This window comes from Peromyscus eremicus, chromosome 3 (assembly GCF_949786415.1).
Source record: "Peromyscus eremicus chromosome 3, PerEre_H2_v1, whole genome shotgun sequence".
NCBI classification, from domain to species: domain Eukaryota; kingdom Metazoa; phylum Chordata; class Mammalia; order Rodentia; family Cricetidae; genus Peromyscus; species Peromyscus eremicus.
Window position 1 is genome coordinate 64,940,465 of NC_081418.1, and position 27,631 is coordinate 64,968,095.

A 27,631-nucleotide genomic window follows, 5' to 3' on the forward strand; every position below is an offset into this window, starting at 1 on the left:
CCCCCTTTCAGAACTTCTAAGTTACATGTCATGCTTTTCAAATGTCACCGGGGCCTACATGATAGCGGCTTTCCCTTTCTTTTCTTTATACTAAAAAACTACTACGCCATATAAGACACCTACTGCTGAAACATACAGACATATTTACAAAGTAAACAGAGGCGATGTGGTCTCGGGGCACCTCCTTGGGCCCTGCTCTGGGCTGTATCAGTGCATCAAAGTGGCACAGAAGTCAACTTAACTTTCCAATGGCAGAGACGCTCGGAGTTCCAACCCGTACCACCCAAATCAATCTCCAGCTGCCCTTAGCACAGAACTAGGGACTTTCACACTCCATGCCCTGTTGTGCATAGAGGGGCTGGGTATAAAAGAGCATGCCCAAGGGCGGCCAGTGAAGGCCTGGGTAAATCCCAAATGTCTTGGCCCTTGGTTGGCTGTGTCCTTCTATTACTGCTGCCTGCTCCATACCCAAGTAGGAACGAACGTGGAGTGTTTCGATATGTGAAAGACCTAGTGTTTCACGGTGTGTCAACGCGGCAAACACCCCAAGAACGTGTCCGAGAAGTTACGACAAAGCCCAGAGCCCTCTCGGCAGGCTAGCCTCGTTACTCACAGTTTGGTGTCCTGCGCTTCCTTATGCATGATCTCCAGAATAGACTTACAAGCTGCAGAGGCACCCTCAGGGGTGGAGAGGATGGTAATGGGCTTCTCGGCAGCCCCTGTATTCTCCTTACGATGGACGTCGATTCTGATGGCAGGCACAGAGGAAGACAGAACAGTCAGTGCATACTCACCACCAGGAGTCTTCAATCACCAACTGCAAGAGCTGCACACACACACACACACGCGCACGCGCACGTACACACACACACACACACACACACACACGCACACACACACACACACACACACACACACGCGTGCGCACACACACGCACGCACGCACGCACGCACGCACGCGCACACACACGCACGCACGCACGCACGCACGCACGCGCGCGCGCACACACACACACACAATTAATACATAAGGTTTTTTGTTCTGGACCTGTAAATATTTTAAGATGCATAAAATTAAATATTGGTGAAGTGAAGGGTAATGAGGCTGACCCACATTTTTGGTGCCAAACTGGCAGGACTAATTGAAGGTAAGATGCTGATTGATTAAAAATATTATTGCTGTGGATGACGTTTGTGAGTATGGGCACACACATGCCACAATGATGTATGGAGATCAGAGGAAGCTGTCTCCCTCCTTCCACTTCGTTGAGGCAAGGTCCCTCTTGTTTCTGCCACGCTTTGTCCCCCAGGCTGGCTGGACTGCAGCTGTCCGGAGTCTCCTGTCTCCACCTCCCGTCTCCCAGGAGGAGGGCTAAGGTTTACAGATGGGTACCATTTGCATCCAAACTTTTATGCGTTCTTTCGGAACCAAACTCAGGTGGTCAGGCTCACACTTGGACCTGCTGAACCACCTCACAGGCTCATCACCATTTTTGACCTAACAATTCAATAGGTGGGCTGAGATGGAACTCCCCCACCTCCAACACTCATACATTTTAGGTCAAGTTCATTCTTTCTGTGGACCCAGAAGCAGCTGTGGCCCATGAAATGACAGCAGCACCTTTCACTCTGGTATGACAATCAAAAACATTTCCAGAAACTGCCAAATGTTAACCCAGAGAATCATCTCTGGTCAGAACCCACCGGTGTGGTCAAAGTCATTGTAGCACTATTCCTACCAAGAAACAACTCTGCAATTATTACTACGCTTGTTAGAATGGGATGGTTAAGTAACAGCCTGTGTGTACCTGGGATGCTACAGATGGACGCTGGGTGCAAGGAGCAGGCACCATTAAACTACATCTGCATCTGCTTTTTACCAAATGTGGTAACACAGTAAGTGTCCTTGACCTTCAGTGAAAATATGCAATACATACCATGTGTCATTTTTTAAAATTACATGTTACTAGATGCAAATAAGAAGTCCTATAAAAAAAAGATAACAACAACCCCAAACTTAACAACTCTGGGGTGACAAGAATCTAAGTCATTGTTTTGAAAATTTGTGCATTTGTACATTTTTAATTAACCATGAATTAAGTTTGCTGTTGTAAGAACATTAACTACCTGAGCACGCGTTTGAGGGCAATCTAAACAACCGCTGGATGGTCCTCTGAGTTTCTTCATCTCTTAAGGACTCACTGCCATAAGAGCAACCCTTCAACAAGCCAATAAAACGAAGGCTTGCCTTTCATTTTATGAGAACTATGCCCCAGGATAAAACCTGTAACTTAAGGTAATGTAGAAATGAAGCAAATAAGAACTATGAATATATAACGCATGAATGTGTATCCAGATAACAACAGACCCAATGCCAGGGACCGTCTTCCAAACCCACTGTAAAACCCAGGCACTGTCAGCCATGTGGTCTTCCACTAACACGGCCACAACCCCTCCTTCGGTGTATTCCCACCCTTTTACTGGGCTGAGGGCTATAAAACGCTGATCCTGAGAAGGGAATGTTGCTCTGGTGATCAGCACCCTCCCCTGGGACTATTCCAGAAACAGGGGTTCTGGTAATGATTAGTTACAACGGCAAGAATTAATTAACTGCACTGGCAGAGCTCTCCAGCAGAATCATCAGATATGACAACAACATTCCCTCAGCTTTGCCCCCATCTGCCTACCTTAAGTAAACAGTTCGGCTTAAGCCACAGCTCCTTTATCTGACAGATCTCATTAGCAGCTCGGAAAGAACTAAGCTGCTACTGCAAAGAGCAACCTGGTACTAAGTTCCCAAAGGTAAGGGATGGAAGGAGGCGAGACACTCTACGCTTTCAGATGAAAGGTAGGTGAACTGACCAAGCCCCAGCTTCTTAAACTCTATGGGTTACAACCTCATATGGGTCCTGTTACTCATTGTGATGGCTGTGAAATTTTCTGCAATAGAAAAGGTTGTGCTGATATATTGTGTACCTTAATAAAACTTCCCTGAAGATCAGAGAACAGAACAAGCCACTAGATTAAACATAGAGGCCAGACAGTGGTGGCACAAACCTTTAATCCTAGCACTGGGGAGGCAGAGATCTGTCTGGGTCTCTGTGAGTTCAAGGCCACCCTGGACTACATGAGATTGACTCAGTCTAGGAGAGAAAACAGAGCCAGGCAGTGGTGGCACACGCCTTTAATCCCAGCACTTGAGATCCCATGCCTTTGCTTGGGAAGCACACACGCCTTTAATCCCAGGAAGTAATATGGCAGTGAGAAGAAAGGTATGTATGTATATAAGGCGTGAGGAGACAGGAACTAAAGGCTCTTTTTGGCTGAGGCCTTTTGGGTGAGAACTCAGAGGCTTTCAGGATCAGCTGAGGAGTTGGAAAGGTGAGGTTGGCTGTGGCTTGCTCTGCTTCTCTGATCTTTCAGCTTTTACCCCAATATCTGGCTCAGAGTTTTCTATTAATAAGACTGTCTAAGATTCGAAAAACAAAAGTTTACTGAACATTGTTAGGTTTCAAACTTGGGAATAATGGCTGAAAGTGTCTATTTAACATATCAAAACGGATGCTAGTTGCCAGGTCCCTACTTGTTACAGGGTATGGCTGGCATACCCCACCCCTACCCTGAACTCTCCAGCTCAGGAGGCTGGGCTGTTCTTTCCTATAGAATTCAACCATTTCTTTTTTCATTCAAACACTTGGTGGCCAAAATTTATTTCCAAATCTCAAGTGGACTGGATGAGTCGATGTTTCTGGAAGCACTTGGACATGGATCATGTCATTTCACTGCAGCCTCGGTTCTGAACAAACAACATGTGCGCTCTGCACGGCACCACATATGTGCTTACACCAAGGAACGCTGCCTTCAACACTCCCAGTCAGGATCATGTGAAGAACCAGCGCTAACTGTACACCCAAAGCGCTCCGTTCTCAGCCAAACATCGTGGTTTAACTGAGAAAAACAGACTTAACGTTTTCCAACCACCACTCCCCGACACGCAGCAAACTGGCCCGTCTCTGAACTGTACTGGGTAGGAATATTTGGTTTTAGGAATTGGTGTGTGAGTCGCTGACTTGAGTTTCATTAAAAAAAAAAAAAAATCATTAATTTTGGCTTGGGATTCGGACGGAGTTTCCAACAACTTATAGACGGGCCTAAATATACTTGTGCCATTTTGTACTGCATATTTATGTGAAGCAGTGTGCTCACAGAGCGCAGAGTCAAAGCATCGATCTGCTCTGAAAAACTTGAAGATGCTCCATGTCCTGCAGTGTCAACTACTTGGCCAAGATTTGATTCTTTAAAGTCAACAAAGAAGGCATCTATCACATTACTATGGAAATCAGTTTTCCTCTTTAATCAATTGTAAAATTACCAAAGAATTATTTTAAAATATATATTTTTTTAGGATTTATTATGCTTGACTTGAACCTTACAGACCATTTTCTTAAAGATATGTAAATTGTCTAAGGTAAAAAGGAGTCACAAGTAAAATTTTAGAAGCCCTGACCTAGATAATGGTTCAAATGTTCTCCTCACTCACTGATTATGAGTTGGGAATCATTAGTGTTGCACACAGGCACCCACTAGTTAGTGTCTCCGTCTTCAAGCAGGGGTGAGCAGGACAGGATGCTCTGGGTGAACTCAGAGCCATTACTAGATACAACTCTTCTAGATTCTCCACGAAATGAGCCTCCCAGTTCACTGCCTGTGATGAATATGGATGTCTCTGAGGCCCATGGAACACACCCAGGCACAAGGACACACAGCACCATGGGGCTGTTTCCAGAAAAAGACCATGCTCTCTAATCACATGAAATCCTTATTCTTACTAAATGTAAGAAGTAAAATCATCCAGTCACTTCTGTCGCTGGGTCAGGCTGCAGAACGATGCTGTTTGCAAACAACCTCTTCTCTCAACAACTTCCTTCCTAGGGAATTCTTCAATTCGTAGGGGAGCATGGCTGAACAGGGCCAGCAAAGTGCCTGTCCGATGGGGTGGAGAGTTAGGAGTGGAGGGAGAGTTTAGAAGCAGGCTTCTTTTGAATCAAAATATCCACACACTGCACAGGGGCAGGGTTTACAGGGTAAAACAAGTAACCTGTAATGCAACAGAGCTTGCAATCCGAGATGGAATCTTAGATCTAGACGATGAGTTTTAAACATAATTCATACGTAGTCATCTCCCTGGCAATGCACAGGCTTCCTGTGCATCAGGCAGTGACCCTACACACCGGGGCTGTGGTGATAAAGGATGGTAGTTCCTGCCTGACTCCAGCAAAGTGAGCTCTGATATTCAATCAGGATTTTCCAATCCCTTAAAGCCTGCCGAATAACATTACCAAACATCCTCAAGAAAAAGCCATTCTAACTTCGGGCTTAATTATAGGACAAAGTTAAACCAAAGGGTGAATCTTTTTTTTTTTTTTAATTTTACTTATTATTATTATATATGTGAGTTAAGTGTGAGTATGGATTTGTACATGCCTGAGAGCACATGTAAAGAAGTCAGAAGGGCTGGAAAGATGGCTCATACACACACACACACACACACACACACACACACGTAATTTAATTTTTGTTTTGAAAAGTCAGAGGACAACTTTCAGGAGCCCATCCTGGATGCAGGGATGGAATGCAGGTGGTAGTCTGCATGGTGAGTGCTTCCCAGCTGAGCTATCCTGGATGCAGGGATGGAATGCATGGTGAGTGCTTCCGAGCTGAGGTATGCTGCCAGCTCTTTTTGGTCTTCTTGGTTTCACACAGCCCCAGCTACCTTCAAACTCACCATGTACCTAAGAATGTCCAGGCACTCCTGACACTCTTGCCCCGAGACAAGTGTGTACCACCCCCGCCCCCACAGCGGATGAACTGATCTTCACTGAAATGAACCCAGGATAAAATGCCATCTCTACAATGATGCCAAGATAAAACAGGTCGGGCACTGTGGGCTGGCGAGGGGAATGGGAAAGAATGACGCGCACACTGCCCTGAAGTCTGCCAGGGCCTTTCCCATCACAGTGGCATCATGTACCATTTGTTTTCCAGTCACGTGGGAAAATGAGGTTTCCTTTGAGGGTTTACACAACCAATCATGAGTGATCGGATCACAAGGCTTCCCTCCCCATCACAGTCCCCGGTACTGAAAAAGAGAGCCCCCAACTCTGTTCAGAAGGACACCAAGTTCCTGTACATCGCACCCCGATACTAAGCACAAAGGGGAAGAAAACAGACGGCCACCCCTTCCCACATACTCACTTAGACTGGGTCTGCTTGGTGATGTTCCGAATGGTGGCACCTTCTTTTCCTATAATGGCTCCAACAAACTGGGTAGGAACCAGCAGGCGCAGAGGCAGATCACAGGGTTTCTGCTTGGACATTGATCCTGGAGACGCCTGCCTGGATGAGCCCCGCTGCCCTGGCCCCCGGCGCCCTCGGAGCTGCAGGGAGGGATTTTGCTGGGCAGCCGCTTCATCCGGGATGTAGGCAACCTTCAAGGTGAAGTTCTCTAACTGGAATCCATTCAGCTTGTCTAAGGCTCTGGAAATTCACAAGAGACAGGGGATGGGAAGGGAAGCAGGAACATGACAACCCTGCACACAGCGGCCACCCAGCTCCTCCACTCAGAGGCATCAGCCCCAAAGCTGGTGAAGAAAGCCACCATACGGGACCAATCCTACCATCACCACACTCTTCTTTGAAGTCTACACCTAGGGAAGGCCAATGGGTTCCAAAGCCACATAATTTCCATCGACCAGTGAGAAACAGAAATGAAAGTCAACCTAAATTCTTGACTCAGTTCAATCAACAGTTAGCAATAGCTTAGAAATATAGCAGGGGAGGAGCGCAGAGCTCCGAAGGAACTCAGCTGAGCCAACACCCTAACAACTGCAGGACACTGGCCATACACGGAGTAAGAGTCGTGAGGAGCCACACCCAGAAGACAGCAGCAGCTCCCTCACCTTGGGTGGGGTTTTGATCTGATCTCAGGAAGGGAAGAACAGGAGGGAGAGAAGGGAGGGAAGAAAGCTACTTTTCTATTCATCATCCCTCACTGTACTTTGTATCTCCCTGGTGAAAGCCCGAGCTTTTCCCCACATTTCCAACTTTTCTGTAACATTTTTATGGCACGGCACACAATTCTGGCACACATCCAGAGAGAGTTTTGAAATGAAGTGTATTATCAGTGGGGGTTCTCAGAGCACATTGGGGGTTCCAAGGACTAAGTACAGACTGTCAGGCTGCACTGTAAGGAGGCAAGGACCTTCACCTGCTGAGTCATCCCACTGTCCCGCCAGACCAAGAATTAGGACACACTAGTGTCCCAGAAGCCCTGTCCAGGCCTTGCTCCAGTGACTCCTCACCTTCTCATCCCATGAATACAGACTGATTTTGCCTTTTAAGAAAGTCTATATAAGGACATGTGCGTGCACACACTAAGTACCTCTCAGGTCAGCTCTCTCATTTCTGTGTAACATAAGCTCCATCCCATCATAGTCCACCTTGCGTACTTTAGACGGGGAAGCTGAGCGACGTACTGGTGCAGTACATAGAGCCAAGATTTCAAGTGTTCTTATCTCATACCTTCCTATCTCCTCAGGGCACAGCAAAATGGGGGGGGGGGGCTCCCACTTTTCCTAGGCAACTCAGGCTCTGTGTGAGCGGACTCTGAGCTCAGCTCATGCAGGAGAAGATAAAAGCATGGAGTACTCCCTCTCCCGTGGCTCCATGTGGTCATTTCTGGATCTTAGTTCCTTTCCTTATTTGAACATCTACTCTCCGAGTCTTAGATGGAAAGAAAAGGAGTCTTAGCACCACACAGGTCTCTGAGAAGACAGGGTGGAAGGCACAGGGTAGCAGCCATGGGGACTCATGGTGCCTTTGACACAGAATTCTGCTTTCTCCTCATTCCTATCTTGTCCTACATTCCCCAGCACACAAGCAAACCCTTGCCCAAGATCTGCAGTTCCCAAATATAGCAGGGACAAGGTGCTGTCACCTTTTCCGTGGCTGCCAAGGGCAGCATCTCTGAAAATGGATCAGCCCTGTGTATCTCACAAACATGAGGTCAGCAACTCCTCCTAAAGCTGTAGTTGTGACGTGCAACACTCTGGGCCTGACTTTTCTCCAGATACGTTGTGTCCTGGGACATTTCCACATGATTTAATGTCAGAGGCGGCTGACTTATTACCAATGCCCTGGTGACAGAACCCTCACACACTGGTCTTTGCTCCCCTCTTCTCCACCTTCCTCTTAAGGAAATGTAGATTAAGGGCTATAAAATATATTGCCCACTTCTGAAGGGAGAAAATGGAGAGATTTTATTAATACAGAGATAGACATTTACTATAAAAAACTGAAGTTTCAACAATTTTAAAGATTTAAAGTAATTTTAAGCCATTTTGAATGTCAGAAATCATTAAAGGTTTTTCCAAAAATCTCACCTACCTGAAGAGATTACAACTCCTTATATAGACATTAAAAAGGGGCCATTCACTGTCTGCCTTTCATTATAAAATTGGGAAGTGAGAAGACTCTTACCATGGAATGAAGGCAGGAATGTTACAAAAGAGACAGACACACAGACATCCTTCTTCATGGGGATAGAGGAAAGTATATGTTGCCAGATGCTTCTGTGTATTCTGGAACAATCTACACAAAGATACATGTGTCCCAAGAAACAACTCTCCACTTGGCAGAAACTGCACTGCTTTAAATGGGGCTCCTCTGAAGGAAGAGATTCTCCCAGGGGGAAGCGAGAAAGCAGAAAGTCATGGTTCCCAGGGCAGTCGGGGACCCATGTTCCAGATCAGGTCACTCCCGGCACCCCCACATCATGTGCATCCAGCTGTGGGTGTGACTGACACAGCTGAGTCCCCCTCAGAACACAGCACTCCAAACAAGGCTAGAGCAATAGCTCAAGCTCCTTAGTTTGTGGATTTTAAATCCACCGCTGAAACCTTCGTGCACCCGGTCTGATATTCCGGCTGTCCTGTGTGGTGGTGGTCTGCTAAGCACAGGAAACAAGTGTTGTGTTTTCAGTTTTCCTCCTGTAAGACCTGAGAGAGGAGCTGTCATAACCATGCAGCAGAACTCAGGAATCTTAGCCAGCATGTGCATTGCTTAGATCCCGCTGTTAATCAGTGCTCCAGCAGTTCTGTTTCAACTTTAAATCATTTAGAAGATGTGGAAGGGGGCAGCGAGATGGTTCAGTGGGTAAAGGTGTTTCTGACTTACTGGCACAAGACTGAAGACCTGGGTTTGATCCCAGTGGAAAACAGAATCAACCCTGGAAGTGTTTCTCTGACTTGTACATAGGCTCAGGCTCACCTGTGCCCACACACACATCCACCCCCACCACACACACACACATGGATAAAGCCCATACTCATGTGTACAGACAATAATAAATAAACTTTAAAATAATTAAAGTGTGTTTGAGAATTTTTCTGGTTTATAATAATTAACTGTATTAAGTTTATTAGGGCAACAAAAAGGCCTTGCTCGACTAGGAGGTTCAATCTGAGGACCAATGGGAGGGAGAAGGATAAAGAAATGATAGCCAGGAGTTAATTTACCCCACATAGCGATCTGAATGATAAAGAAAAGTGGATGGCTTGTAACTAGCATTCTCATCCAGCTTGACTAGTAAGTAATCATGCTGCTACCTAGAGAGACCATTTTTTGGTTTGGTATTTGCTGGCCCACATATAAACTAAAGATTAGACTGATGGGTTCTTTCAATGTCTTTCTAGCAACTGAACCGTGTCTTGTGCCTGCTAAGTACATGTTCTTCTACAAAGAGATGCCACTGTCCCATAGTCTCCTTTTCTCACCCCCCAGTATCACTGCTATCTGAGGTACATACTATCTGAGTACGTACTGAGGTTTAACTACCTCTGAAAGGGCAGGTACCTTGTACTAGGATAGTTTCAATGCTTCCAACAAAATTCATGGTATTTGGAGATGGAACCCTTAGGGGGTGAATATGGATAAATAATAGAACTGTGGCTTCATTAGAAGAGGCAAGACCTGAGCAAGGACGGTCAGCTTTGCCACGTGAGGTTCTGCACAGCCTCGGTACTCTACAGTCCCCACTAGCAAGAAAAACCTCGTCAGATACAGCCACTGGATCTTGGCTTTCCCAGCCTTATACCCGTGGATCAAATAAGCCTTTATTAATGCCTGCTGGGGCATTCAGTCGCAGCTGCAGGAAACAGGGAGGCATATCAGGAATTAGAGGTTGATATTAATTGAGCACAGACCACTAAGATCTTAGAAACACCACTGCATGGATGCATCTTAACTGTGGGCAAAGCACAATCACTTACTACAAAGGGCTCTGAGACCAAAGTGCTCCTAAAAGAAAAACAAAAACCTATACCCAGGGCTCAGAAGCCAGCCAGTCAGTAAAGTGCTTGCCATGGAAGCATGAGGACCAGTGTTTGATTGCCAGCGCCCACAAAAAAGTCCAGGAATGGTAGTGCACATTTGCAGTGTCAGCCCAGGAAAGCAGAGACAGGTGGATCCCAGGGCTCAGTGAGTTCCAGGTCCCAGCAAGAGACTGTGTCTCCAAAAAACATCCAGTGAGATGGCTCAGCCAGTTAAGGTTCCTGCTGCCCAGGCTGATGATCCAAGACCCAGGCCCGGGGCCCAGAGGGTGGAGAGATGGAACTGACTCTCAGAAGGTCTCCTCTGACCTCCACACATACACCACAGCATGTGCATACACGTACACATGCAAATAGTAAACGTAACTTAAAAAGAAAAAACCCACAGAGCATTGCAGTAAAACTAATTTTGAAATATGTGATATATAGGACGAAGACCACAAGGGTGGAAAATGTAACTGTTCGTTTCTGAATGACATGAAATCTGTCTTGTTGCTTAGCCTTTTATTTCTTCTTTTGATGTTTTCAATTTGCTTTTATTGAGACAGGGTCTTGCTATGTAGCTCAGGCTAGCCTGGAACTAACAAGCCTCTTGCATCAGCCTTCTGTCTTCTTTTTCCATAAAATAGTTTTTAAAGTCTAAAAGGGATTTTCCTCCTCATAGCTCTCAGCCAAGTTACTTCGAAAACTTGTAACGGTAATTTCATGAGCTACACAGCAATCTGCAAGGATGAACTCAAAGCTCTGACAATTCTGGGGTTTTATTTTAGTTTGAGATAGGTGTTAATATTCTGATCTGCCCCTTGAAATCCCACCCCTTGGTGCCACCCTGCGTCCTGATGTAAAAGCCTCATTCTAAGGAAACTCCTCCCCTTCCTCTCTTCTTCCGCTTTTCCTCCCCTGAGGTGTGCGCCCTCGACCTCTCTCTTTAACCCTCTCTCTCTCTTTCCCATCTTTCCCTTCATCTCTCTATTATAATAAACTCTCCCCGTGGATGCAGCATCTGGGTTGTGTATTACTGGCTGCCGCCGCCATGCCCATATGGTGTGCATCTGCCCAGCATGTTTCCCTGCACACGTGGGATACTTCCTCGGGTTCCCCCCACCCCGTCTCCCACACACACACTGTGCAATAATTCTAAACAACAGAGTGTTGTGTAGACTAGCTTCCCACTTGCTCTGTAGCAAGGATGACCTACCGGGATTACATGTTTGTACACTGCTGGGAGCCGCAGAAGTATGAAGTAGGATTCAGCCGACTATGACAAAAGCTAATGCCTGGAAGAAGCCAAGGGCCTTCAAAAGTTAAAGCCAAGGCTCAAGGAGTCTTGGTGATATTGGCTCTTGAATATTAAGCCGTTTCTCCTGCAATGAATTTCTTAGGTGCTATTGTAGCCTCTCCATTTCTAGAGCAATGTATTGATTAGTCTGTGGGCATAGTTTTTCCATACATAATTAAGGTACTTGGATAACAGTCACACAGGCAAGGCTTCCTTCTTCCAGGCTTTTTGTTTCTCATTTTTTAGCATTAGAATCAGCTATCTTCTTTAGCTAGCATCCAAAGCCAGGGCCAGCTCCAGACAAAAGCATTTTACCTGAGATACCTCTTAACCATTCAAGGGCAAATGACAGAATAAGCATTCCAGACCACCTGCTAGTCTCCTAAATTAAGGTAAATATCCATATGGAGACACCACCTAGGCCAGGCAGACATTAGGTATATAATTTTGTTTCTTGTGCAAATTAAGCTCAGACCCTCCTTTGTTATATAGCCTTAGTGGTATCTTTAGACTTCCCTTTTGACATTCAACTTAGAACAAAAGGGCTTTTTTCATACCAGGTACATCAAGTTGTGACACAGGCTGCCTAGCTCTCCCCTCCCCCGCCACCAATAACGACAGCCAAGTTTTACAGTGACAGTTACAGCTCCTAAGAAATATAGGCAGTTTTATTTTACTCATGATCTATACTAACATTGTAGACTCCTAACATTTTACCTAACCACTTCTAGGAATGTAGTTTGAGCACATAAATTCCCCTTTTCTGATATATTAACCGATTTTAGCTCTTAGTTGACTACTCCTCCTTTAACCTGTAAAGGAAAGCCTGACAGTCACTGCCTGAGGTAAACTCTTATCTGCCTTTATAACCCTGTGAGAATTCAAGCCTGGTGACCTTGCTTTGTATGCTGTAACTGAGAACCTCAGAGACTTGAGAGGACTAGAGGAACAAGCCAGGATGAGGAAAGAGCTAGGATGAGGAAAGGAGGAGAGGAAGGGACAAACAGGAGCCAAGGATGAGGACAGAATTGAAGCTGTGTAGATAGATTTTGTTGTTGTTGTTGTTTTGAGACAGGGTTTCTCTGTGTAGTTTTGGTACCTATCCTGGATCTCGCTCTGAAGACCAGGCTGGCCTTGAACTCACAGAGATCCGCCTGCCTCTGCCTCCTGAGTGCTGGAAATAAAGGCGTGCGCCACCACTGCCTGCTGTAGATAAGATTTTTGACTCAGAAGAATAAAATGAATGGACTAAAGAGTTTCATGTATATAGATTTATTTCGTATCATTAAGATTAGATTCCTTAGCTGGTTGTTAGATTCTTCTACGGACCCTGGGAAAAGGCTATTGGCTGGACCCTAATAGTCTTTGATAGTACACCACACCAATTTATACAGTGCTGGGACACAAACGCCAAGCACTCTACCAACTGGCCTGTGTTTTTTTATTAAACAAACAAACAAACAAACAAACAGAAATAAGAATCTAAGCAAAATTGTGTGTGAGGTCCAAATGGCTACACACCTAGTAGGTTCTTTTTCACACACACGCCCTCAGAGAACAGTGTCAGCCAGAGACTTCAGTGTCTCCAGTATGGAGTGGCTCCTTACTTCCAAATTTTTATTACTTATGGAGTAATACAAGATGTGAGCTTAAAATAAAAATGTATTTCTGAAATATGTGCTATGGACTGACATTTCTTAGCCACAAGGTGGCAGGAATTTCCAGGGGAGATTCTATTTTAGACACAGCTGGATCAGAGGAATCCTCTCAAACACAACACAGGTCTAGCACTGATGACGAGAAGCACTGCACACTGAGAGCAGCAGGCATTTCCAGCATCAATGACCGTGGGGAGGAATACACAATGGCTGCTCCCCTGAGCTCTCACCACCTCCCAGCTGTTACAGGAAATCTTTTGGAAGGAACAGTTTAGTTATAGCAGCCTCGTGAGCTGAGGCGACAGTGGTTCCCACTTAGAGATGAAGATGGACTGGGTACAGGGTTTCTCTGTGTAACCACCCTGGCTGGCCTGGAGCTCACTCTGTAGACCAGGCTGGCCTGGAACTCACAGAGATCTGCCTGCCTCTGCCTCCCGAGTGCTGGGAATAAAGGCGTGCACCACCACATTTGGCATTCAGATGGTAGAATGTTTAAGAGGGAAAAAGGCAAAGAAATAAGGCCACCAGGATGGGCATCCAGCAATCTCTAAAAACCCTCGGGTTCAGAGCCAGGCGAATCTTTGTGAGTTTGAGTCCAGCCGAGTCTACAAAGTGAGATCCAGGAAAGGCTCCAAAGCTACACAGAGAAACCCTGTCTCGGGGGAAAAAAAACAAAAACAAAAAAAAAACCCCCCCAAAAACCAAAACTCATGTTCATCTTATATTTTCCACCCAGCAGGAACCTGGCTCTACTGGCTGCTCCTACACATCACTGTAAACATGGGATGTGCCCCTCCCCGACCTCCTGGTTTACTGAGGGTTTATTTGTTGCTCACACACTTCTATCTTCACAGCTGTAAAAGGCTGGACATCCATGGCCTAAAACATCCATGGTGTTTTCTCGCTCTTCCTACATGACATAGTTGAAGAACACAATTTGTAAAACATTGACTTTACAATCCTACAACATAACGCCCAAGGTCTCATATAAAATACTGTAATTTTTTTTTAAATAAAGGATACAAACAAAAACAACTAAGAAGTTTAAACACATTAAAAGCGTTCAGTCTCACTTATAAGGGAAATTACCACAACCACTTTCCCCTGCTATACTTGTAAGGGTTCACAAAGCCCTATCCTCAGAGAATATGAGAAGCAGACACACAGACAAGTCCAAGCTCTGTGAAAATCACACAACTGAAAACGTAATTCTGGGGCTGGCAGGATGCTCAGCAGGTAAAGGTGTTTTCTGCACAAGTCTAATGACCTAAGTAAACACTCAGAACACACATATCAGCCAAGAGAGAGAACTAACTCTACACAGTCGTTCTTTGACCCCTACATGCTCATCGAGGCACATACCCCCACATACCCCTAATGAATTTTTAAATGTATGTTTATCCTGTGGATACACTCATATGTACATATAAAAATAAATCTACAAAACTGATTTTCTAACGGTTCATAATTGAAAAAAACCTTGACGTTGATTTAAGTACCCAATTTGGAATTAGCCAATGAAGTCATTACACATCCCTATAATCCATTCTATACATTTAGAGAAATATCTTTATAGAGGCGTACTTAAATATATAAAACAGTTGTTATGGTGAAAGAAGAGAGAAAACCACATGTATCTGTCTTCCTTGTGGCTGTCAGTTCACTGGCACCAAGGCTGGAAGGTCAGCACTACACACACACATCTTTACACCTTCAACATCCTAGGCTTGAGATTTAAATTTAAAGGAGTCTCACTTGTGTCAAACAAACTCCCATCTTCCTCCCTGGCTTCTCTTTCCTTTCCTAGTAAAGACTGTAGCCTTCAGGGAGCAACCTAGCTGAACTCCTACTTTAAAAGACATTTTGGGGGAATGTGTTAACTTTCTGAAAGCTTTTAAGATTTATTATTTCAGGTGACTGCATGCTCGAAGTCACCAGAGTTATGGAAAGGTGGGAGCTGCCCCATGTGGTGCTAGGAATTCAACTCCAGTCCTTGGTGCACTGCTGAGCCATCTCTCCAGCCCGGAAAGTTATTTTAAAACATGGTACTGTATTACATAAGGATATTTCCACCCCAGTCTATTCTCCTTGTATACCACTGCCCTTACCTTTTCTACTCCTCTTGTTAGCCCCCCATGGTCCCACAGTTAAACTCTCACATCACTTATGCATACACAATCCTGTATTTAAAATCTAGAAACCATAAATGAAAGGTAACATTCATCTTTCTCTGACGGGCTTAATTCATTTAGGATGATCTCTAGCTACCCATTTTCCTGTAAATCATGTCACTTCATTATTTTATGGCTATAAAAAAATTCACTCTATATACACCACTCCTTCCTTGTGCATTCCTCTGTTGGAAGATAGCTCGGCATGCTCCACATTCTAGATATGTAAATAACACTGGAATAAACATTAAGTGCGAGTGATGTGTTCACCTCGAGTCCTTCAGGTAGCTAATCCAAGGGTAGCAGAGCTACACCAGACCTCCATATTGATCACCGTAGTGACTGAACTGGTTTCCATTTCCACCAGCTATACATAAGACTTGCCTTTTGCCCACATCACCACCAACATCTGTTGTTTGGTTTTTGTTTTGTTTTTTCATGAGTGTTATTCTGACTGGGGGAGATGGAATTCCAATGTAGTAGTTTTATCTTATATTACTAGTAAGGTTGAAATTTTTTTTTTTCATGTTTATTTGTTATCTTTTGAGAAGGTCCACTCATTTTATTGGGTCATTTATTGACTGGTTTGTCTGGTTTCTTGTTCAGTCCTTTATTTCGTTAGATATTCTAGATGTTAATCCTCTGTCAAAAGTATGGCCAGAGAAGACTTTGTACCCTTTGGTAGGCTGCCTCTTTACTTGATTAATTATTGCCTTTGCTGTTCTGAAGCTTTTATGTCTCATAAGTTTTCCATTTGTCAACTGCTAACACCGTTTCCCTATTTAGAAAGTCCTGCCTATGCCCACCAGGTACTGTGATACCTCCAGCATTATTCTGTACTCAGGATTCCTTTTGTTATCCAGGGTCTTTTGTGGTTCCATATCTTATGACATGGACTGCATTAAATTTGTAGATTTCTTTTGGTAGCATAACCAGGTTCACAATATTAATTCACCAAGTCCACGAATGTGTGAAGTTTTTCTATCTTCTAGTGTCTTCAATTTCTTTGAATGTTTTAAATTTTTCATTGTAGAAGATTTTGTTTGTCTTTTGCTTCCTTGGTTAGATTTATTCAAAGGTATTTTATTTATTTACTTATTTATTGGCTTGTGGATGGGTTATTTCCCCGATTTCTTTGTAAGTCTGTCATTGGTATACAGGAAGGCTACTGATTTTTTTTAATGTTAATTTATATCCTGATACTTTGCTCACAGTGGTTATCGGCTTTAAGAGTTTTCTGGGGGAGTCTTTAGAATTTAGAATAATACCATTTGCAAGTAAGGATAGTTGAACTTCCTTTATGATTTATGATCCTTTTATTTCTCTCTTGTTTGAGGCTCTGGTAAAAACGTCAAGCACCATATTAACTGAGAGTGGAGAAACCAGAGGCTCTTGTTCATGGGTTAGTGTAAATGTTTTGAGGTTTCCTCCATGTAGTTTGAGAGTGGCTACAGGTTTGTCATAATAGCCTTTATTAGCCTGAGATGTATTCCTTCTGGTTCTAGTGTTTTTAGGGCTTTTCTCATGAGGAGATGTTGGTTATTTGTTAAAAGCCTTTTCTGAGTCAGGTGATGGTGGCACATGCCTTTAAACCCAGCACTTGGGAGGCAGAGGCAGCCTGGCCTGTAAGTTTGAGGCCAGCCTGGTCTATTAAATGAGTTCCAGGACAGCCAGAGTGTCAGGAGCCGAGCAGCCTAATCTCGGATTAGTGTATGAATGCCTGTCCAATGGATCTCTGCAAGGCAAAGCCCTTAGAGACAGTTTCTCACTTGGCAAGGACAGTGGACCACAAGGCAGCATTGGACTTTGCTGAATTCATGCAGCCAGAAAGCTCTTTTCTCTTTCATTATATTGTTGATTCCATTAGTGGTTTTTAGGTTCACTTGTCAATCACACATGCAACAGCTGTAATTTTCCCTGGAAATTCTGTTCTCGAATATTTTCCCCTTAGAATCAGCAGGTGGCTAATGCTTCTCAAATTTCTTATCTGGAATTACTAACTACAACTCCTAATCCTGGGAACTTTCCTGACTCAATGGAGACAGTTAGGTACATATGAGAAAACAACACTTGGAACATTAACCATGTCTCACAGTTCTGGAAAGGCAAGCCTACACAGAATAGGGGAACAAGGCTCAGGAATACACATAGTGCCCACTGTCGAGAGTAAGTTCTCTGGACACCAAGTATAGAGAGCCAATGGTAGGATCTGGTATGCTCCAAGTGGAAAAAATACAATACAAACTGTGGGGTAGAGAGGTCCATCTTTACCATCCACTGGAGCTGCTTCTATTGGTGGAAGACTGGTGTGGTGGGCCGGAAAAAGAGTGTCTTATCAAAGCCTGCCTTTTACACAGAGACTGAAACATGGGACTCTCTTGTATAAACAGCAACTGCATAAAAACATTATCATACAGACATGAAAGAATTGTCTGAGTCTAAATATTGTTGTCCTTAAAGAAATGTACCCATGTCTATTACTTTTGAACGTTGTAACCGCAGGTAGCTGCCAGCTGACCTAAGTGCTGTGAGAGCAGGATGTGTCTGGCTGGCTATTTAGTTCAGCCTGCAAAAATGCTGAACTCTGTGTCTAGAATAATGTTATGTAGGGGGTGGAAAAGTGTATTTGGGGAAACAAAGGGGAACAAGGAGGGTTTTATAACGATTATGATGTATTTCTTTTTTTAGTGTCTTTTTTAAATTTTAAGAAATTTTAAAATTCATTTTACATACTAACCACAGATCCATATCCATCTCTCCTCTCTCTCCTTCCCAGCTCTCCCATCCCGACCCACCCCCCATCTCCTCCTCCAAAAAGGCATGGGCTCTCATGGGGAGTCAGCAAAGCCTGGTACATTCAGTTGAGTCAGGACCAAGGCCCTCCCCGCTGTATCAAGGCCTAGCAAAGGCATCCCACCATCTCACTGTAGGCAATGGGCTCCAGAAAGCCAGCTCATGCCCCAGGGATAGATCCTGATCCCACTGCCAGGGGCCCCTCAAACAGACCCAGTTACACAACTGTTTCCCGTATGCAGAGGACCCAGTTTGGTCCATGTAGGCTTCACAGCTGTTGGTCTAAAGTACGTGAGTTCCTACAAGCTTGGTTCAGTTGTCTTTGCAGATTCCCCCATCATGATCTTGACCCCCCTTGCTCATATAATCCCTCTTCCTTCTCTCTGACTGGACTCCCAGAGTTCAGGTGGTGCTTGGCTGTGGATCTCTGCATCTGCTTCTATCAGTTACTGGATGAAGGCTCTATGATGGCAGTTAGGGTAGTCATCAATCTGATTCCTGAGGTAGGCCAGCTCAGGTACCCTCTCCACTATTGCCAGTAGTCTAATCTGGGGTCGTCCTTGTGGATTCCTGAGAATTTCCCTAACAACTGGTTTGTCCCTATCCCCATAATGTTTCTATCAAGATATAATGCATTTCTTAAAAGTCAAAAATAGAAGCCAATAAAAAAAAACCTATTCACGTAAGCCTTGTTAAACAAAACAAAACAAGTCTTAAAGTATAAATAAAAACAGCTCGAGCTACTGGGGGCCACTTGAGTTCAATCAATCCACCTGGTGGTCAGAATCTTCCTTGAGCAGACACCCCTTTTCCATCTCAGGACCTGAACCTAAGCTGAGGCTGGATCCCAGGGGGAAAAAAAGCCTTTTCTGCATGTATGGAAATTGTGTAATGATTTGTCTTTTAGGCTATTTGTGTATAGAATTATTGACCTGAACATGTTGAAGCATCGACGCATCTGGAATGAAGCCAAATTGATCATGGCGAAACATCTTCCTGATGCATCATTAATTCATTTTGAGTAATTCTACATCTGCATTCAGCAGGAGGAATTGCCTATAACTTTCTCTTCTTGTCTCTTTATCTAGTTTTGGTATACAGTTAGTACCAGCTTGGTAAAGAGCTTGGCGGTTTTCCCGTATTTTCTAATTTATGGACTGGGTTGAGGAGCACTGGTGTTCCTCAGACAGCTGGTAGAATTTAGCAGTGGATCCATCTGGGCCTGAACGTTGTTTAGCTGGGGGACTTTCTTATTAGTGTTTCAATCTCACTGCTTATCTACTTAAAATTTTTATGCTGTTTTAGTTTAATTTTGTTAGGTCAATAATCATCTAGACATTATCCATTTCTTTCAGATTTTCCAATTCAGTGGAATACATGGTTTTGTTTTGTTTTGGTTTGGTTTTAAGGCAAATTCTAATGATTTTCTGCATTTCAATGGTATCTGTTGTGATGCCACCGTTTCAATGAAGTCTTGATTTGGGTTTTCTCTCTCTTCCTTAGTTTGGCTAAGGATCTGTCAACTTTGTTTATCTTTACAAAGAACCAACTCTGTTTCGATACTTTGTATTACTTCTTTCGTTCCATTTCATTAATTTCTGCTCTAATCTTAATTATATCTTTCCCTCGGATGGGGATGGTAGGAAAAGTAAACAGAAAGGAAAACTTGGGAAGGGGGCAGTTTTGACTAAAGTTATAATGAAAAGAACAACATAAAGAAAGATAATCAATCCGACAACCTGGAAAAGTCCCAACTCCCAGGACACTCAGACACGGAGCCCCTGGAAACCACGCTGCACACCTTCTTTGGAAAGGGCTGTCAAAAGGAAAATGAAAAAGAATAGAGAAAAAGGAGAAGGAAAATGGAAGAGAAAGAGCAAAGACAGTAACAGAGCAGGGCAGAGCCGGCCTGCTAAACCAACAGGAGTATTAACAAAGGAGGGAGAGCGTGATGGGGTGGAAGTCTGAGTACAGTCTTCTTTGCTGGTTCCGGTGTCTCTGGGCTCCTCCCCCAGCTCTCAGATGCCTTCCACACTTCTGGGCAGATCTTTGCAAGCTCAGGTCATGGATGCTGCTACAGCGTAGATGGTCCTCCATTGGTCAAATAACAGCTCTAGGCAAGTCCTTCAGGGAGGGGGTGGGCTGTAAACGTGGTTCTTGCTCCTGGCAGACCCTTGTCAAGTCAGGTCACAGGTCCTGTCATCCTGGGTAAGGCTGGGGGACAAATGCTAGCCCTAAACCTGGGCAGTCACCTCCAAGCTCCCAGGCACCCACCTGGACGGCTGTGCTGCAGGTACAGGTCTCTTACCAGCTGACTGGAAACGATGGCCCTGGCCCCTCAAGTCCTTCCTGACATCTGGTAGATAGTCTAGCACCTGAATCTGTGACCCTGCAGACTCTGGATCTGCTCAGCTTCCCCCGGCTTAGTTCTGGTACCAAGTTCACCCCCTTAAGTCTAGAGGCAGTCGGCTGGCTAAGTTTCAGTGTACAGTCATCCCAGACACTTGCTCTGGGGCCATCAAGCCGTCCACTTGGCAGGGGTCTTTGAAAAATCTCTTCTTCCAGCTGAGGACCAGCTGGCTAGACTGTACCAGCAACAGGGCTGCCATGGGCTTCCAGAAGTCTCCTAGCACAGGAAGACAGGCAGCATCCAATGTGAGTGCGCTTCAAGATCTGGATGGGACTCTTCCGCTCCATGAAGAGATTGTTCCTCAAGTTCAACCTGAATTCTCTCTGTTAAAGTTCATTTCCCACTCCCCCTTTAGGACTTAGGATGACCAAAGGGGTCCTTCCAACTCTCCCACAGAAAAGACCAGTGCATTCTTGCCCTCTATCTGGAGGGAGGTGAGACTTCCAGTCCCAGAGCTGCATTCATGGTCAAAGGCAGTTTCTGTGGGTCCCTTTTTTCTCTCCCAAAACCTACAAAATTATCATGAGCTGATCTGAAAAGCTGTTAGTTGCAAGGTGTATTCACTTTGCAAGGTTCAATGTCCACTCACTCTTAGTGAGCTGGGTAATTGTGACTGACTTCAGGGAGGAAAATGCTAAGATTGAACTGTGTTAGTTTCACGCGGTCAACTTACCAGCTGCAGATAAAAGGTGTGCTTAGGCACCAAAGGAAAGCTAAGGAGGCAAATGACAGAATTTGGAAAAAATACTCAGGCCCAAGGCTTTTTGCAAATAGGGTGTAGTTTAGCTCTATACATCACTCTGCAAATGGTGTTAAAGATAAATTAAAAGTGGAACAAACCTCAAATGCAGATTCAAACGTACAAAGTAAAATTTCCTTTTGTGACCCACCTGCCCTTCTTCAATTTAAGAGACCACAAATAGAAGTGACTGGACTCAACCTAGTTATTAGAGACAGACAAGAAGGTTCAGACTGCTTACTGTCTAGCTTGGTCCTTACTGGAGTAGGTTACATTTACAACTGCGGTTTCAGAGTCCGTGTTCACTAGGGAGAGAGAGAGAGAGAGAAAATTGGTTAGTTTTCTTTCTGCTTCCTTCCTTTTATAAATTTGAAAGCAATTCAGAAGACAAGTACCTTGCTCACAGCTCTCCACCACTCCATACTGGACAAGTAAACTATCCAGCACCTAGCAGGACGGGGAGAGAAAATTGTAAGTTTTGAGTTTCCCAAGTTATTAACCAGGGCAGGAATATATAGTCTCAAATCACGAGTAATCACGATGGAGAAGAGTCGAAGAATTCACTGGGACTTTGCACTAGAGAACCACAAGGACACACTCACTGCTCCTCTGTCCCCTATGCCCGCCCATGCCTGTTCCCCAGCTTCCAGCTCTCTGCTGGTGGGCACCTGCCGCCCTCAGCATACCCCACTCTCCAGGCAGAAGGCAAACTGCACGTTATTTCTCATACACGAATGCACCACACATCTTACTTCCTCCGTGGATTCAAAGTCATAAGACCAGGACTATGTTGAAGAGTTTTATCTGTAAGATGACTCTTTTAAAAAAAAACAAACTTCCTTTTTTAGTGCTACTGATTCTAGTAAGACAAGATAAGCATAGGCACACAGCAACCGAAAGCACACCTGAAGAAGCTGTCAGCATGCAGGCAGCTATGAAAGGCATCCGGGGGTGTGAACACTTCTAGATCGGAACTAGAGTGGAAAATGTAAACACAAAGCTGTTCTCTCTCTCCTCAGCAGTAAGCTATTCTGACAGAGAAGCTATTAAAACAGTAACTATAGGTCCTTTATAACAACATCACATAAGCCAACTTCAGCTGCCCTTAGCTTCCAAGGTTTTTCTGCCCTTGAAATGTTAAGCAAAATTAGTTTCTATGTATTTACAGCAAATTGCTTACTAATTTAATTGCCAAAATATGAAAGGCAGTAAGTAGCCCCTGAAGATGCTGGTCCCGGGACACAGTAAACTGCTAAGAAGCATGCTACGTTTTAAAGGTAATTTCCTACTTCATCGTGAGTCCTTACTTCCTTCAAAGGATACTTCACTTCACCTTCTGTGGTAACCTTTTTGCTGCTGCCTACTAGTTGTCTGGGAATGTGCTCTCTTCAAGGAAGGCTGACTCCTAACTTGTTCATAGAATGCCCTTTCTTTTTCCTTTTGAGACAGGGCCTCACATAACTCAGGCTGGCTTCCAACTCACTATGTAGCTGTAACTTGGACCTGTTGAAAGCTGAGGTATTGGGGTGGTTGAGGAGGAGGCAGCAGGCAATAAGGGATAATTACTTATTTAATATGTTTACTTAATCATTCTTAGTTCTTTCTAAAAGCAATTTGCTCGGTAATTAAATACGTTAGCTTTCAGTTTCGCTCCTGCTACCTCAGCTTTATTACTCCAGAGAGAAAGCCAAGTCCTGTAGCCTGTAGACCACGAGGTAAAACCTACATGATAAATAAACGGGCGGAACCAATGCTCTCCAAAAGCTCCGCTGGCAAACGGGTCCATCTGCACAGGGTATGATGTTCATACACACATGCGCACATACAGAATGCATACACACAAATGCATATACATGTGCATGCACAAGTAAAAGTTGAAGTTTAGGAAGTGTATTTCAAATTTTTACTGCATATTATTTGATCAGATTTAACATATTCAAAACAGAACTTCTTGTACACTTACATTTTTTTGTTGTTGTTGTTTTGGTTTTCTCAAGACAGGATTTCTCTGTGTAGCCCTAGCTGTCCTGGAACTTGCTTTGTAGACCAGGCTGGTCTCGAACTCACAGAGATCCACCTGCCTCTGCCTCCCGAGCGCTGGGATTAAAGGTGCACACACCACCACCGCCCGGCTCACTTAAACATCGTATGCCCAAGAATAAGTAGATGCTACTCATTACTGAGTACACTGTATAAAACCTGCCATCTACTACACTCAAAATGGTAAACTTCATGGAATATAAATCGTACTCAAATAAACATAACTTTAAAATCAGACGAAACCAACAAAACTGTAATCCTTATCCAAGAAAGAGGTCCAGCATCAGTCTTGGTATCCAGTTGTGAACAAATTAACAACACAACCTGGCACCACATGAGAATCTTACATCCAGGCTACAGGGGGATTTCATTCTCTGTGCCATTCTCAGAGAATGGGCAGAGTCTGCCAATCACCTAATTATCCTGGGTAGGTTCAGTGGTGCCTTTAATCCCAGCACCCAGGAAGCAGAAACAAGTGAGTTTGAGGCCAGCCTGGCCTACATAAGGAGTTCCAGGCCAGCCACAGCTACATAGAAAGACCCTGTTTCAAAAATTAAGTAAATAGCTGGGCAGTGGTGGCACACGCCTTTAATCCTGGCACTCAGGAGGCAGAGGCAGGTGGATCTTTGTGAGTTCGAGGCCAGCTTGGCCTACAAAGTTAGTTTCAAGACAGCTAGAGTTGTTCAACACCAAGAAACTCCTGTCTTGAAAAACAAACAAATATAAAAAAATTAAGTAAATAAACAAAATCCTCAAAAATGAAATGGGGCCCTGTCTGATCATGGTTTTTCAGGTCAACATTCACTCTCCCAGAGCACCAGCATCTGCTAAGGCTGACACTTTGGCTCATCCTCATTAAGCTGAAGATAGGCTGTGTTCCTGGACCAGTCACATCTACTGCCTAAGCCCTGGCTCTTGCTTCTTCCTAGCTCCTTTTCACTCAATCAATCCCCTTCCCCTCAAATCCCTTACATAGTTCTAGTATTTCCACAAACCTCTCACAAACCAGAATCCATACTTAAATGACTTTATCTCACTCAAGCTGGTTTAGAAGCATTTCTCCATGCTCAGTGAAGTTTAAACCCAACAGCAGGAGAAAGAGTGTATCAAAGCAGTGCCTTGGTGGGAATTCTTCCTCTTAGGACTTAGACACCACCCGAATGTGAAGGCTCTCCTTTTATGTTGTTCACCCGGAAGCACAGACAGCAAGGAAAGAGTTAGATGACAAACACAAAGGTTATGGTTTTCCTGACTGTGGTGGTAGAGTGTCAAGCTCACTCACAACAGCCTAGACTGCAAACAACCTCAACATCTATCAACAGATGAGTGAAGAAACATGGTCTTAAAAGGAAGCATTTACATACACCACAGCATAGATAAACCTTGAAAATACTCTGCCAAATGACTGAAGCCAGGCACACTGACTGATTCCACTGTATGAATGTCTAGAATACCAAATCCCACAGAGGCCGAAAGCAGACAACTGCTTTCTGAAAGAGAGGGAGGAGGGGAGCTGGAGGTTCTTTCTGGGGTTATAAAACCTTTCCAAAGTCGCAGTGGTGGTTGGAAATAAACTGTGACACACTAAAAACCAGTGCCCCGTGCACGTCAAATGGTGGACTGCAGAGGACATGAACTCCAGCTCAACAAAGCTGTTGAGTCTTACTGAAGTTCAGCAAATGACACAAAATTTAATATATTCTGATATTCGGCATTGTTGTGTAACAGTTTCCTCTGAGACCAAAACATTCCATCATGGAGGACGCTCCTTAAGCATAGGAAGGTAAACAACTCGAAACAGTTTAAGGAAGTCCCTGAAACTGACCACATTCACTAGGCCCCTCCCTGCCAGAGTAAACAATAAAAAGCTGCAGATGCAGGAGAGCTGAGCTGCAAAGACTCTGAGACTAGACCAGCTACCTGGAAGAAGCAGAAACCAGCAGAGGTGCCTCAAAGGAGTTTAGATCAACGGGGGAACTGGACAGGACACTCTCTGGGAACTGGACAGGACACTCTCCAACCTGTTGAGCTGCCCGCAGGCTGTGCAGTGATCTCCAGGTCCCCAGCTTTGTGAGCTGTCACCCATTCTAGGGTGGGCTTTGGTGATACGGCCGTCTTTGAGTCATTTTTGCTCCTGTAACCAACCCATATATGTTCCTATAAGTAGCCTCAATAAAACTCCTTGGTTCACCAAGTTGGACTTTGGTGGTATCTCTACTTTGGTTTGTTGTGGATTTCCTCTGAGGTAAATAGATGTGTATTTGTGTCTCCTCAGGAAAAGTTTTGCCACAGAACATGCCTACACTCATGAAACCATCACAATCATCAAGAAAGCAGTTTCCTCCTGTGTCTCTTCAACTTAGTAGTGCCATTTATTCCTATCCATCCACGATGATTTCAATAGACAGTTGGAAATACCCATGTAACTCCAGCTTCCTCTACTGCCCCGGCCTCAGCTCTACCGAAACCCCCTCTGGTGTTCCTGCTGCTTTCCTACCAGCTCCTCATGCTGTCTCAACCATGAGCCCACAGTGCCTGCCTCCAGTCCGGCTCCGTCTTCCTGCCAGAAGCTACATAACCCTGAAGGAGTTTCAAATAATGGATGTGTGCTGTCCATACTTCAACATGGCTACACACACACACACACACACACACACACACACACACACACACTTAATCCCAACACCTATGCTCCAGCCATACTTTCAAGACTGAGTGGTAAAGGGTCTGCCTCTGTGGGTTTTGTTTTTTTTTTCTCTGAGTGTGTCTGTTTCTCTGTCTGCCTCTCATCCCCGACAACTGATCCTGGAAATGAAAGCAGTATCATTTTATCATCTCCTTCCTGAACTTTTCTCACACGCTATACTAACAATTATTTCTCTTGGTTACGTTGATATCCGGTGTATGACAGTAATCTATTCGTCACATCACACTAGCTGTTAAGTCTGGAAGGTAATTCCTAACACACACACTTGGCCTCTTTGTAAGCTTTCTGTGCTAAAACGGTCTTTAGCTTTTCACATGGCAGGACAACACTGGGCACGACAGTCTCCATGCCAATCTATATCCGCCAGTTCTCCTTCATTCCTCCTCCAAGCAAAGGTGTACTGAGCTCTAGTACTGTGAAACAAGCTCATGGCTTACATTTGCTTAGTCCATGCCTAGCTAAGTGAGATCGACTGAAACAGATGAACAGGAAGACACAAAGTAGCACTGTGTCCACTGTGGTGATGCATAGCTGTAACGCCCAGTGCTCAGGAGACTGAAGCAAGAGAACTGTCAAGAGTTTGAAGCCAAACTACACTATGTGAGAAGTCCTGACTTTAAAAAAGAGGTTTTTGTCCTGAGTGCAAAGAAAGCTAATCTTCGGTTCCATTAAAGATCCACGGTGATTTAGGCTAACAGGTACACTTGTTACAAATTCATGCGAAAGCACAGCCTGAGGTCACTTTTAGCACCCACACTGCCGTGAAACTCAAGTACAACTCAAAAGGCAGGGGCGTGCAAACACATCTATCACCTGGCAACCTTCCAACACTGAAACCAATCTTTAGACACTAGGAAGGCTCACCAGACATGATCATTCCTCATGTCAAAGGAGGCGGGAGCCATGTCGCTACAAGTCACTTTGCAGAGCTCAGGATGGGGAGACAAGGGAAGGAACTTCCTTCAGATGCACCCAACACTTTCTCAGGAATAGGCCCAGGAACTTTGTTCTTACTTTCCCCTCCCTGTACTGGGTGGTTTTGTGTGTCAACTTGACACAAGCTATAAAGTCATCAGAGGAAGGAGCCTCAGCTGAGGAAATGCCTCCTTGATCCTGCTGTAAGGCATTTTCTCATTCAGTGATCACTGAGGGAGGCTCCAGCCCATGGTGGGTGATGCCATCTCTGGGCTGCTGGTCCTGGGTTCTATAAGAAGGTGGGCTGAGCAAGTGATGAGAAGCAAGCCAGTAAGCAGCTCCCCTCCATGGCCTCTGCATCAGCTCCTGCTTCCAGATCCTGCCCTGTCTGAGTTCCTGTCCTGACTTCCTTCAGTGATAAACAGCAATGCAGAAGTGTAAGCTAAATAAACCCCTTCCTCCCCAATGTGCTTTTTGGTCATGGTGTTTTGTCGCAGCAATAGAAACCCTAAGTAAGACACCCCCCCACGT

General features: G+C 44.5%; 1 protein-coding gene across 1 annotated transcript in view; it reads right to left on the minus strand.

The window, feature by feature from the left end:
- Nucleotides 1–27,090, minus strand: part of Igf2bp3 (insulin like growth factor 2 mRNA binding protein 3) — a 56,099-nt gene extending 29,009 nt beyond the window's left edge. Inside the window, exons 1-6 of the mRNA XM_059257044.1 lie at nucleotides 27,050–27,090; nucleotides 25,020–25,098; nucleotides 21,834–21,885; nucleotides 21,680–21,743; nucleotides 6,256–6,537; nucleotides 614–748 (exon numbers count right to left, since the gene is read on the minus strand). Coding sequence (XP_059113027.1) covers nucleotides 614–748; nucleotides 6,256–6,537; nucleotides 21,680–21,743; nucleotides 21,834–21,885; nucleotides 25,020–25,098; nucleotides 27,050–27,090 — 653 coding nt within the window. The remainder of the gene's footprint in view (nucleotides 1–613; nucleotides 749–6,255; nucleotides 6,538–21,679; nucleotides 21,744–21,833; nucleotides 21,886–25,019; nucleotides 25,099–27,049) is intronic.
- Between the last annotated feature and the right edge of the window lie 541 nt (nucleotides 27,091–27,631).